At 38.7% G+C, this 13541-nt stretch overlaps 1 protein-coding gene across 1 annotated transcript; it reads right to left on the bottom strand.

The window, feature by feature from the left end:
* Positions 1-12486: 12486 nt before the first annotated feature.
* On the bottom strand, positions 12487-13248 carry LOC133065516 (polyadenylate-binding protein-interacting protein 2-like). Its single transcript, XM_061156253.1, has one exon. It carries the CDS (start codon positions 13107-13109, stop codon positions 12735-12737), a length of 375 nt encoding a protein of 124 aa, XP_061012236.1. The 5' UTR covers positions 13110-13248; the 3' UTR covers positions 12487-12734.
* Positions 13249-13541: the final 293 nt, after the last annotated feature.

Here is a 13541-nt window from a genome sequence, read left to right as displayed (position 1 = left end):
CATTACTTTACCCACAAAAATCCATCTAGTCAAAGCTATGGTTTTTCCAGTAGTCATATATGGATGTGAGAGTTGGACTATAAAGAAAGTTGAGCACCATAGAATTGATGCTTTTGAACTGTGGTGTTGGAGAAGACTCTTGAGAGTCCCTTGGACAGCAAAGAGATCAAACCAGTCAATCCTAAAGGAAATTGGTCCTGAATATTCATTGGAAGGACTGATGCTAAAGCTGAAACTCCAACATTTTGGCCATCTGATGCAAAGAGCTGACTCATTGGAAAAGATCGTGATGCTGGGAAAGTGAAGGCAGGAGGAGAAGGGGATGACAAAGGATGAGATGGTTGCATGGCATCACCAACTCGATGGGCATGAGTTTGAGCAAGTTCCAGCAGTTGACGATGGACAGGAAAGCCTGGCATGCTGCAGTCCATGGGGTCGCAGAGTCAAACATGACTGAGCAACTGAACTGAACTGATAGTAACAGTAAATCTTTATGTCAAGCCAGTTCCTTCCATTATTGATTGCTCTGTAATTTTCAGAGATACTATCTATACCTTACTTCCCAAAGTGGCACTGAGCAGATAGTACCTCACATAGAGCTGTTTCAACGGAAGTGTTGTCAGAAATAGTCAATGATTGCAGAGCGTTTTAGTAAACTATGCCATATAAATAAGACAACTGTTGTATTCCCAGTGGATCTACAATGTTTAGACATAAGACAATTCTTTAACCAGTTGTTCTATGGCTACAATATGAGGCATTTGTGTGAGGAATCAGCACTTTTTCTAGTGTGTAACCAAAATATTTACTACATACTAATATTTTTTTGTTCCTTGTCAAAATTCAAAAGAAGTTGTTCTTTAGGTTGAATAGCTGCTATATGGTTTGTACAATGAATACTCACTACTCAAAAATCAACAGAATAAGTATCCACAAACAAAAAAGGTATTTTACTGCCCAGGGAGATATTCATAGTAATGGGACATATGAGGCTAACCTTGATGCTCTAGGTGTAATTCAGTCAGCAGCTTATTAAAATAAATGTTTTGTAAAAGTCATATTTGGGTAGAAAAAATGAACTATAAATGATTGGTGTCATCCTCAAACCACAATCCATAGTGGCCCTGCTTTGTTATTTTATAAGGCTAAAAGAAGCAGTTTAGAACTTTTTTTTCCCTCCACCTTTGTCCTGTTTTAGTAGAAGATGTGCTGTGTCTGCTGGTTGAAACATTAGACAAATGAACCCTGTGGCAGTTTGTCTATTTCTTCTCATTACACTAATATGGAAAATTAACTAGAAATCATGCTTTCTCTCTCGTTAGCCTGGTGGCACATTTATAAGGACACCATCAAGACTGTTCTTTTCATTCTGTCCTCAGATTGTCTCTGGGTAGTTGCTGCTTTCTACACATTTGTAATCTTTCTTCGTTAAACTGCAATACAACACTACTGAGAGTCTTTTGTTACAAGTAGCTACAGACGTGACTATCATTTTGTTCATTATTAGGTCAGTGGTGTGAGTTTTGAGAACAAAGCCAATGGGAATAATAATAGTTGGTATTAGATATTAAAGTGACTAAGTTATCCTGAAGGATTCACAAAGAAAAGGGATCATTGCCCTTGTTTTCACAGATACATGAACAAATACTGAATGACTTTGCAAGGTCTCGTGATACATAGAGAGAAGATTAAAACAACTTAGTCCTTATGGCAGCATACTTTTGGAGGATAACAGTTGCAATGCTTGTTCTTTTCCCTTTTTCCTCTACAAATCCCCTAGGTGGACTCTGGTCTGGTTTTTCTTCTCTTTTAATGTCATACTACATTTTAAAATACTGGCTTTTTTTCCCCTTCTTTCTTTACAGATACATTACATTTTTAAAAGCCAGAAAACATGTTTTTCTTTGAGTAACTCTCCTAGAAAAGAGGGGGTTTTAGAAAAAGCTTCCCAATATTGTTTTAGAAATACGCTAGAGAAAACATGACCCAGGTTTAAGCAACATCACTTTTTCTATTTCCTTTACTCAGGATTTAATGCATTCAACTTTTGGAAAGAAGTGGGTTTTATAAGTGTTCCATGATAAGAAAGGTGGGAAAGGCTTTAAATCTCTGTAAATCATCCTTTTGCTTAAGTGTTTCCTGATATTTCTGTGAGTTGAACCCATAGTGTGATCTCAATTTATTCTCATTTTAGGACCATACATGACTGATATAAAATATTAAATTACAAATTAGATATTTAAAAGGGAAAATTTTGTTTCTATGCACATGAGTCGTGTCTAATCATCCATGCCAATATGAGAAACAGTAAAACTCAAAGTAATCAGTGGAGCATAATAACGACAATGATAAAACTTTTTAAATCAGCAGACTTGACTTTGTCAGCTTGGATGCTGCACCTGCTCCTTAGGGCCTGCTTTAGAAGCCTGGTATATTCTTTCTCTAGATACATGCCTAGTTCCCCTACTCACTTCTTTCAAGGCTTTTCTCAATCCTCACCCTCTTGATGTGGCCTCTCCTGAACGCTCCATTTAACTCTGAAAGTTAATCCTGCCCTCCCCGTCCTAGGCCTCACTATGTCAAATGCTGTGCTACTCTTGTCATTATATTCTTGGCCTTTATCATTTTCTAACAAACAGCTGTGAAAAGAAGAGAAGCCAAAAGCAAAGGAGAAAAGGATAGATATACCCATTTGAATGCAGAATTCAAAAGAATGCAAAGAGAGCTAAGAAAACCTTCCTCAGTGATCAACGCAAAGAAATAGAGGAAAACAATAGAATGGGGAAGACTAGAGATTTCTTCAAGAAAATTAGACATACCAAGGGAACATTTCATGCAAAGATGGGCTCAGTAAAGGACAGAAATGGTATGGACCAAACAGAAGCGAAAGATATTAAGAAGATGTGGCAAGAATACACAGAAGAACTAAACAAAAAATATCAAAAAAAAAACCAGATAATCACGATGGTATGATCACTCACCTAGAGCCAGACATTCTGGAACACGAAGTCAAGTGGGCCTTAGGAAGCATCACTATGAACAAAGCTAGCAGAGGTAATGGAATTCCAGTTGAACTATTTCAAATCCTAAAAGATGATGCTGTGAAAGTGCTGCACTCAATATGACAGCAAATTTAGAAAACTCACCCTGGTGCTGGGAAAGATTGAAGGCAGGAGGAGAAGGGGACGACAAGAGGATGAGATGGTTGGATGGCATCACCAACTCAATGGACATGAGTTTGAGTAAACTGTGGGAGTTGGTGATGGACAAGGAAGTCTGGCATACTGCAGTTCATGGTGTCACAAAGAGTCAGACACAACTGTGTGACTGAACTGAATGAACTGATTGTATAATTTCCATGTATCTTTTTTTTACAGTGTCTTTTCCTGTAATTGATCTAGTCTCACAAAATTGTGGTCTGAAAAGATACTTGATATGATTTCAATTTTCTTACTTACTGAGGCTTCATTTGTGACCTATCCTGGAGAATATTCCCTGTGCACTGGAGAAGAAAGTATATACTTCTGCATTTGGATGGAATGTCCTGAAGATATCAACTAGGTCCATCAGGTTTAAAGTTAATTTAAGGCTTGCGATTCCTTATCAATTTTGTGTTTTGATGATCTGTTCATTGGTGTAGTGGGGTTTTTTATGTCTCCTACTATTATTGTGTTACTGTCAATTTTCTTCTCTATATCTGTTAGTGTTTGCTTTTACATTGGGGTGCTCCTTTGTTGGGTGCATAAATGTTTTTAATTGTTATATGTTCTTCTTGTGTTAATCCCTTTATGTATTGTCCTTCTTTATCACTTATAATATTCTTTTAAGGCCTATTTTGTCTGATATGAGAATTGCCACTCCAGCTTTATTTGCTTTCCATTTGCAGGCAATATCTTTTTCTACCCTTTTACTTTCAGTCTGTATATGTCTCTAGGTCTGATGTGTGTCTCTTGTAAACAGAGACAGCATATATACAGGTTTTGCTTTTTGTATCCATTCAACCTGTCTGTGTCTTTTGTTGGAAGCATTTGGTCCATTTACCTTTAAAGTAAATATTGATATATGTGTTCCTATTGGCATTTTCTTAGTTGCTTTGGGTTTGTTTTTGTAGGTCTCTTCCTGCTCTTGTGCTTCCTGCCTATAGAAGTCCTTTTGCCATTTGTTGTAGAGCTGTTTTGGTGTTGCTAAATTCTCTTAACTTTTGTTTGTCTGTAAAACTTTTGATTTTTCGACCAATTTTGAATGAGATCCTTGCCAGGTAGAGTAATCTTGGTTGTCGATATTTTTTTTCCTTTCTGTACTTTAAATATATCTGGTGATTCCCTTCTGACCTGTAGGGTTTCTGCTGAAAGATCAGCTGTTAATTGTATGGGGTTTCCCTCGTATGTTACTTGTTGCTTTTCCCTTGCTGCTTCAATAGTTTTTCTTTGTTTAATCTTCCTTAGTTTGATTAGCATGTGCCTTGGCAAGTTTCTCCTGGGGTTTATCCTGTTGGGACGCTCTGTGCTTCATGGACTTGTTAATTTCCTTTCCCACTTTGGGGAAGCTTTTGATTATAATCTCTTCCAAAATCTTCTAAGACCTTTTGTTTTTCTCTTTTTCTTCTGAGACCCTTAGAATTTGAATGTTGGTCAGTTTTACATTGTCACAGAGGTCTCTGAGGCTACCCTCAATTTTTTTCCTTTTCCCTTTATTCAGTTCTTCAACAGTTATTTCCACCATTCTGTCTTCCAGCTCACTTATCTCTTTTTCTATTTCAGTTATTCTGCTATTGACTCCTTCTGGGGTATTTTTAATTACAGTAAACATGTTATTCATCCCTGTCTTTTTATTCTTTATTTCTTCTAGGTCCTTGATAAATGTGTTATTTGATTGTTGCATTTTATTCATTCTATTTTTGAGGTTTTGAATCATCTTTTCTATCTTTACACTGAAATCTTTTTTAGGAACTTTGCCTATTTCCTCTTCCTTTACTTGGTCTTGTGAGTTCTTACCTTTTTCTTTTATTTGCATGATATCTCTCTGTCTTTTCATTTTTTTCTAACTTACTCTGTTTGAGGTCTCCTTTTCCTAGGTTTTAAGGTTGTATTCCTTCTTCCTTCTTGTTTCTGCCCTTGGTAGATAAGGTTGGTCTGGTTATTTGTGTAGGCTTCGTGTTGAGAGTGACTTGTGCCCATGTTCTGGGGGAGAAGTTGAGTTTTGTTTTTTTTTTTTCTCTCTCTCTAGTGGGCAAGGATATGTAAAGTAGTATGTTTTGGGGGTGAATCGTGTATGCTGATGATTGGATCTGTATTTTTGTCTTACTTGTTGTTTGAGTGAAGAATCCTGCACTGGGTGCTGCAAGCAGTTGAGTGATGCTGGGTCTTTTATGCAGGTGGAGGCCTTTGTGGGAGTTCTCACTAATTAATACTCCCTGAATTTAGGAGTTTTCTGACAGCCTAGTGTCCTGGACTCAGTGCTCCCACTCCAAAGGCTCAGGCCCAATCTCTGGTTGGAGATCCAAAATTCCATAAGTCATTTGTTATGACATTAAAGGGGGAATAAAACAAACACACAAATAAACAAAACATAAAAAGAAACAAAAGATGATCCCACACAAATGGTAAAGACAAAATAAGACAAATAATAACAAAAACAATGAAACATACCCACACACACACATACACACATACAAATGAAATCACAGCAGTCCAAAAAAAGAAAGTAAAAGAGAGTGACCCAGCAAGCAAAGGAAACCAGAAATTACATCAACCAATTAAAAGAAAACTAACCAAATGCAAACTGGAAAATAAAACCAAAGCAGAATGTCAACTGGGGAATAAAGCAAAGAAAAAAAACCAAACTAACAAACATTGAAAAAAGAAAGAAAAAGAAGAAAAGAAAAAAATCATAGAAAAACAAAGTTAAACAGAATTACATAAAACAGATTTATATATATTAAAAGAACAGCAGAAGAACAATAAAAAAAATAATTGAACAAAAACAAACAAACAAAAAACCCACAGAACCACAAAAGGCCAAAGTAGAGGTTGAAGTTTATAAAGGAAATAAAAAGCATGATTAAATAAATTCTCAAAAGCTTAAATAGAGTTAATAGTAATAATAAAAACAACCTCAGCAACAAAGGGGAAGGAAAAGAAAAAAACTCCAGAACCAACTACAGAACCAATCAAAATATAAGAATAATAATTTTTTTCTCAAATATCAGTTGTAAATGTCCTTTTCTTCTCTGAGTCACAGTTCACTTCTGTCTCCCTATGATGCCCTCCAATACTGGGCTGTTCTCTGGACCTGCTGTGGGGACAGCTCAGAGTCTCATCTGGCCTTGCTCCTGTGTGTTCTTGCCTCTGCAGTTCACAGCTGACAGAATCAGTAAATTTTCCTTTGTGGGAGCTCTCATTGTCAATTTATATGTCGCATAGACACAGAGTCTGCCTACTTGATCATGTGGATTTAATCTGCAGCTTGTACAGCTTGTAGGAAGGTTTTTGATCCTCTTCCTTAGCCACATTGCCCCTGGGATTCAACTGTGGTTTTATCTCCACCTCTCTATGTGGGTCATCCACAGGAGTTTGCTCCCAAGGCTGCCCTGGAGGATTTGGGTCTGTCCCAGTGAGGGTTGGACATGGATGGAGGTGCAACTGCTCGAATCACAATGACCCTGGCAGCACCAGGTTCACAGGGGATCCTGCAGCCAGGGGAGCAGGAGATATGATGCCATTAGGGTTTCTCTAGCCTCTTGCAGATCTGTTCCCATGGGGATCAAGCAAGTAGGTGGTACAGCTGCTTGAATCACAGGGACCCTGGCAATGCCACATAGGCAGGGGAGCCAGCAGCCATTGGCCTGGGAGATATGGTGTTCAGTTCAGTTCAGTCACTCAGTCTTGTCCAACTCTTCACGACTCCCTGGACTGCAGCACATGCCAGGCCTCCCTGTCCATCACCAACTTCTGGAGTTTACTCAAATCCATGTCCATTGAGTCGGTGATGCCATCCAACCATCTCATCTCCTTTTGTCCCCTTCTCCTACCACCTTCAATCTTTCCCAGCACCAGGGTTTTTTCAAATAAGTCAGTTCTGCACATCAGGTAGCCAAAGTATTGGAGTTTCAGCTTCAGCATCAGGTTTTCCAATGAATATTCAGGACTGATTTTCTTTAGGGTGAACTGGTTGGATCTCCTTGCAGTCCAAGAGACTCTCAAGAGTCTTCTCAAGCACCACACTTCAAAAGCATCAATTCTTCGGTGCTCAGTTTTCTTCATAGTCCAACTCTCACATCCATACATGACTACTGGAAAAACCATAGCCTTGACTAGATGGACCTTTGTTGGCAAAGTATTATTATTAGTAATAATAAAAACAACCTCAGCAACAGAGGGGAAGGAAAAGAAGAAAAAAACTCCAGAACCAACTACAGAACCAATCAAAATATAAGAATAATTTTTTTCTCAAATATCAGTTGTAAATGTCCTTTTCTTCTCTGAGTCACAGTTCACTTCTGTCTCCCTATGATGCCCTCCAATACTGGGCTGTTCTCTGGACCTGCTGTGGGGACAGCTCAGAGTCTCATCTGGCCTATGCTGTCTATCTTGGTCATAACTTTTCTTTCAAGGAATAAGCATCTTTTAATTTCATGGCTGCAATCACCATTTGCAGTTATTTTGGAGCCCAGAAAAATTAAGTCTGTCACTGTTTCCACTGTTTCTCCATCTATTTGCCATGAACTGATGGGACCAGATGCCATGATCTTAGTTTTCTGAAAGTTGAGCTTTAAGCCAACTTTTTCACTCTCCTCTTTCATTTTCATCAAGAGGCCCTTTAGTTCTTCTTCACTTTCTGCCATAAGGGTGGTGTCATCTGCATATCTGAGGTTATTGATATTTCTCCCAGCCATCTTGATTCTAGCTTGTGCTTCCTCCAGCCCAGCATTTCTCATGATGTACTCTGCATATAAGTTAAATAAGCACGGTGACAATATACAGTCTTGACATACTACTTTCCCTATTTGGAACCAGACTGTTGCTCCATGTCCAATTCTAACTGTTGCTTCCTGACCTGCATACAGATTTCTCAGGAGGTAGGTCAGGTGGTCTGGTATTCCCATCTCTTTCAGAATTCTCCAGTTTATTATGATCCACACAGTCAAAGGCTTTGGCATAGTCAATAAAGCAGACACAGATGTTTTTCTCGAGCTCTCTTGCTTTTTCAATGACCCAACAGATGTTGGCAATCTGATCTCTGGTTCCTCTGCCTTTTCTAAAACCAGCTTAAACACCTGGAAGTTCACAGTTCATGTACTGTTGAAGCCTGGCTTGGAGAATTTTTGAGCATTAGTTTACTAGTGTGAGATGAGTGCAATTGTGCAGTAGTTTGAGCATTCTTTGGCAGTGCCTTTCTTTGAAATTGGAGTGAAAACTGACCTTTTCCAGTCCCATGGCCGCTGCTGAGTTTTCCCAATTTGCTGGCATATTGAGTGCAGCACTTTCACAGCATCATCTTTCAGGATTTGAAATAGCTCAACTGGAATTCCATCACCTCCACTAGCTTTGTTCATAATCATGCTTCCTAAGGCCCACTTGACTACACATTCCAGGATATCTGGCTCTAGGTGAGTGATCACACCATCGTGATTATCTGGGTCGTGATGATATTTTTTGTACAGTTCTTCTGTGTATTCTTGCCACGTCTTCTTAATATCTTCTGCTTCTGTTAGGTTCATACCATTTCTGTCCTTTATTGAGCCCATCTTTGCATGAAATGTTCCCTTGGTATGTCTGATTTTCTTGAAGAGATCGCTAGTCTTTCCCATTCTATTCTTTTCCTCTATTTCTTTGCACCAATCACTGAGAAAGGCTTTCTTATCTCTCCTTGCTATTCTTTGGAACTCTGCATTCAAAGGGGTATTAATTTCCTTTTCTCCTTTGCTTTTGGCTTCTCTTCTTTTCACAGCTATTTGTAAGGCCTCCTCACATAGCCCTTTTGCTTTTTTTCATTTCCTTTTCTTGGGGATGGTCTTGATCCCTGTCTCCTGTACAATGTCACAAACCTCCATCCATAGTTCATCAGGCACTCTGTCTATCAGATCTAGTCCCTTAAACCTATTTCTCACTTCCACTGTATAATCGTAAGGGATTTGATTTAGGTCATACCTGAATGGTCTAGTGGTTTTTCCCTACTTTCTTCAATTTAAGCCTGAATTTGGCAATAAGGAGTTCATGATCTGAGCCACAGTCAGCTTCCAGTCTTGTTTTTGCTGATTGTATAGAGCTTCTCCATCTTTGGCTGCAAAGAAGATTACCTGACTTCAGTATTGACCATCTGGTGATGTCCATGTGTAGATATGGTGTTACTAGGGTTGTTTTCCAGCCTCTGGCTGCTCTGTCCCAAAGAGTGGGTATGGAGGTAGCTGCTTGGTATCCAGGCAGTGCCAAGTGTGTAGGAATGCTGGCCATCTCAGCCACAGGAGCTATGGCACCATTAGTCCTTTTCTAGACTCTGGAAGCTGGCATTCAAAGGACCTCTTTGACTGCTCCTTATCTGCTCCCTGGTGCACCAGGCACTTAAAGTGCACCATGGCTGGAGTCGTTCTCTGTTTCTCAGTGCTTCAGGCACTTGAAGGGCCAGTCACTATGAGTCTTTCTCTACTGGTCAACTGAGAGGCTACAGTGATGGTTTCATCCTGTGTACATGATTCAGCATTATTGCCTTGTCTCTATGGCTGCTCTGCTTTCCTGCGAAGGCATTTCCTACTGTGATCTCCTCCTGCACGTCCCCTCATACTGTCTCCCCACAGTCAACAGCGGACCTTGCCCTGGGATTGTTCTCCAATGTCTATGATCTAGCTCCTAGCCACCAAGCATGCCAGGGAACTTGTGTCCCTGTCCAGGGTATGTAGGGCAACAGCAAGTATTGTCTGTGTGGTTCTTATTCCATTCAGCCTGTCACAGGTCAGCTTCTGCACTCTCCCACAGCTTCAAATGCTCCTCCACTGTCCCAAACAATTTCTCTGATGTGGGGATTGACCCCTGCTTCAGTTCTCTTACCCCCTGGGTGGGGGTCCGTTCTGTTCACGCTCCTCTTTTTCCCCTTCTTCCTTCATCCTACTGAGTTTCGTGTGGATCTATGCAACTTTCAAAATTATAATTTTGAATTTTACATTTAAATCCATAACCCAGTTAGAATTATTTTTTATGTAAGTTTTGAGACTTAGATTGGGGTTCTTTCTTTTCTTCTTCTTTCTTTTTTTGCATATGATTGTTTAATTATTCCAGCATGATTTTTTGAAAAGACTATTATTTTTCCTTTTAATTTCTTTTGTACTTTCATCAAAAATTTACTTACATCTGTTATACCAGCTTCTCTATTTTATTTCACTGATGTGTCTATCTCTTTACCTACTTTATACAGTCTTGATTACACTAGCTACATAATGTTCATTCTTCCTACTTTATTCTCCTTTTTCAAGATTGTTAGCTATTATAGTTGTTTTGCCTTTCATATAAATTTTTAGAATAATATTATCTATATCTGCAAAATGTTTTTGCTGGGCAGGTTATTTGTTGTTGTTCAGTTACTCAGTTGTGTCTGACTCTTTGTGACCCCATGGACTGCAGCACACCTGGCTTCCCTGGCCTTTACCATCTCCTGGATACTCCTCAACTCACGTCCATTGAGCCGGTGATGCCATCCAAACATCTCATCTTCTGTCATACCCTTCTCCTCCTGCCTTCAATCTTTCCCAGCATCAGGGTCATGGATGGCATGACCTCCAGCAAGGACATGGATGTCAATTCTGTGACTGCAAGGTACTGGATTCCACCAACCAAAGTGAGCAAGGGAACAGATTCTCCCTTTCAGAGTCTTCAGAAAGGAATATAACCTGCTAACACCTTGATTTTAGCCCAGTGAGAACTGTATTGGAGACTTGAAACCTACAGAGATATAATATATAGTTATGTTGTTTTAAGCTCCTAAAGTTGGGGAAATCTGTTATAGTAGCTGTAGAAATCTAATACGGACCTCCAAATACAACTGTTTTTCTAAAGCAAATAAAATGAGATGAATTTATCTTTCTTTATGCAACAAGATAACGACAGTGATGCATCAGTTCAGTTCAGTCAGTCATGACCCCATGGACTGCAGCACGCCTGGCTTCCCTGTTCGTAACCAACTCCCAGAGCTTGCTCAAACTCATGTGCATCAAGTCGGTGATGCCATCCAACCATCTCATCCTCTGTTCTCCTCCTACCTTCAGTCTTTCCCAACATCAGAGTCTTTTCTAATGAGTCAGCTCTTTGCATCAGGTAGCCAAAGTATTAGAGCTTCAGCTTCAGCATCAATACTTACAATGAATATTGATTTCCTTCAGGATTGACTAGTTTGATCTCCTTGCAGTCCAAGGGTTATAAGAATTGCATTAAACATGCAATTGGCAGGTTACAAGAATTGCATTAAACATGGATATTAATCTTGAGTGAATTGATATCTTTAATAGGTTAGGTCTTCTAATCCGTGAAGAATGTATGTCTCTCCACTTATATAGAGCTTTAAATTCTTTCAGTATTTTGTAGTTTTCAGAATGCAAATCTAAAATGTTTTGATAGACTAACATGTAAACATTTCTTTTTAAATGATTGCATTTTTCCCACTTTTTTTCATTTTTATTGAAATATAATGGACATACAGCACTTTTAAGTTTAAGGTGTACAACTTAATGACTAATATACATATGGCAGTCTGAAATTATTAATATAAATTTAATTAACATCCATCACCTCATACATTTACAAAAAAATGTTTTTCCCCCCTTGTGATAGTTTTAGGCCCTATCTATTAGCAACTTTTATTTTTTTTTTTTTTCAGTTCTACTATTATTTATTTTTTTAAATATTTTTGAAAAAATATAATTTTTTTACAATATTTTCAACTTAAACACTATTCACACTGAACACGTATGGCAGCTTAACCTACCCAAATAAGAAGTTTAAGAAGCCAAAACTGTTCTAGCTTTGTTAAAAGAAAAGTTGTGCTGCAGACTATTGTAGTGATGGTTAACAAAGCAAGGAAAAGCACCACTCAAATTATATAACAATTTCTTTGTTCACTTGAATTATGGGTTGGTCAAATGTTAGATTTTACACAGGTAATAGCTATGATGCAATGACTCCTTAGAAAAGGATGGAATTCTCAAATCACATACTTTCTTAGATGTAACACTAGGATAATTCAGTATTTTCTTACATGATAACACACTGTAAAAGCCAGGAGACTTAGGTTCACTACCTTGTAACCTCAGTAACTAAAGACATACTTAAATGTCTATACTGAATTATTCCAATTAACCAGCAAGCCTTCTTCAGAAAAAAGGAGATTCTTTTTGGTGGGAACGCAAATTTAAGACTGAACTGAGAAACTCACTTAACAAGTAGAATTTAATTTAGATTTAGAGATCATTTAATTTGGTGCTTTATCACAACTTGACTGGTGCTTCTTTCCTTGCTGTCTTCATTTCAAGCCATGGGGCCAATTCTATTCTCAGTAAATGTTTGACAGCTTTTTACTTAATAACAGTCTCAGCACTTTTATTAAGCATGCAAGACTAACAAAACTTTGGCAATGCATAAGTGTAACACAGTGACAAGAGAGAGCTTTTACAATTAAGTCTTCTAATACTGCCTTCACAGTGTGGAATTGTGCTACATCCACCAAAAGAGGGCCCCGTCTACTCAAATATTTTAGTACTTCACCCCAGGAACAAACTCCTTTGCATTTGGATTCAGATTGCTCTTGACCACAAGATCTTCCAGGGAAGAGCCATCACTGATAACAAGGTCATTAAACTGGTCTTGGATTTGGTCCATAGTTTGTGGGAGATCTCGAGCTGGAATAAACCACTCATGTTCCTCTTCTTCTTCCAGCATTTCTTGGACACAGCGTTCAATAAATTCTTCTTCCCATAACTCCTCTTCTATTTGTCTGTTGAATTCCTCTTCATTTTCCATCCACATGTACTCTGCAAATGGGTTGTCATCTTCATGAGAATGACCGTTAATTATCACATCTTCATTGATGATGCTTGGGCTAGTACTGCTGCGACTTGGATCTTTCATGGTTGGCGCTAGATGTAGTTTTTAACCCAGTGCACGGCAGCGGGGACGGCAGCCAACGAATCCGGTCGGCCTCCGCGGATCTCCACAGGCAGCGCCGCTCCCACGCTCGACGCGCGCTTCGCCCGCAGCCTCCCTTCTCCAGTCCCTATTAGCAACTTTTAAAAACACCATACAGAAATGTTAACTATAGTCACCATATTATCCATTATATCCCAGTTCTTGTTTATCTTATAACTAGAGATTTGTACATTTTGACCATATTTATTCAATTCCTCCATCCCCGATCTATCATCTCTTAAAACCACAAATCTCTTCTCCTTTTTCTACAAGATTTTTTGGTTTTGTTTTCATTATTTGATTTATTTATAAGTGAGATCATGCATTTGTCTTTCTTTATCTGACTTAGTTCACTTAGCATAATACCTTCAAGGT

The sequence above is a fragment of the Dama dama genome, chromosome 11 (genome assembly GCF_033118175.1).
Source record: "Dama dama isolate Ldn47 chromosome 11, ASM3311817v1, whole genome shotgun sequence".
Classification (NCBI taxonomy): Eukaryota; Metazoa; Chordata; class Mammalia; order Artiodactyla; family Cervidae; genus Dama; species Dama dama.
This window is presented reverse-complemented; position numbering and strand designations above follow the sequence as displayed.

Coding starts and splice junctions, on each gene's coding strand:
- LOC133065516 (XM_061156253.1), bottom strand. CDS start 13,109: ATGAAAGATCCAAGTCGCAGCAGTACTAGCCCAAGCATCATCAATGAA.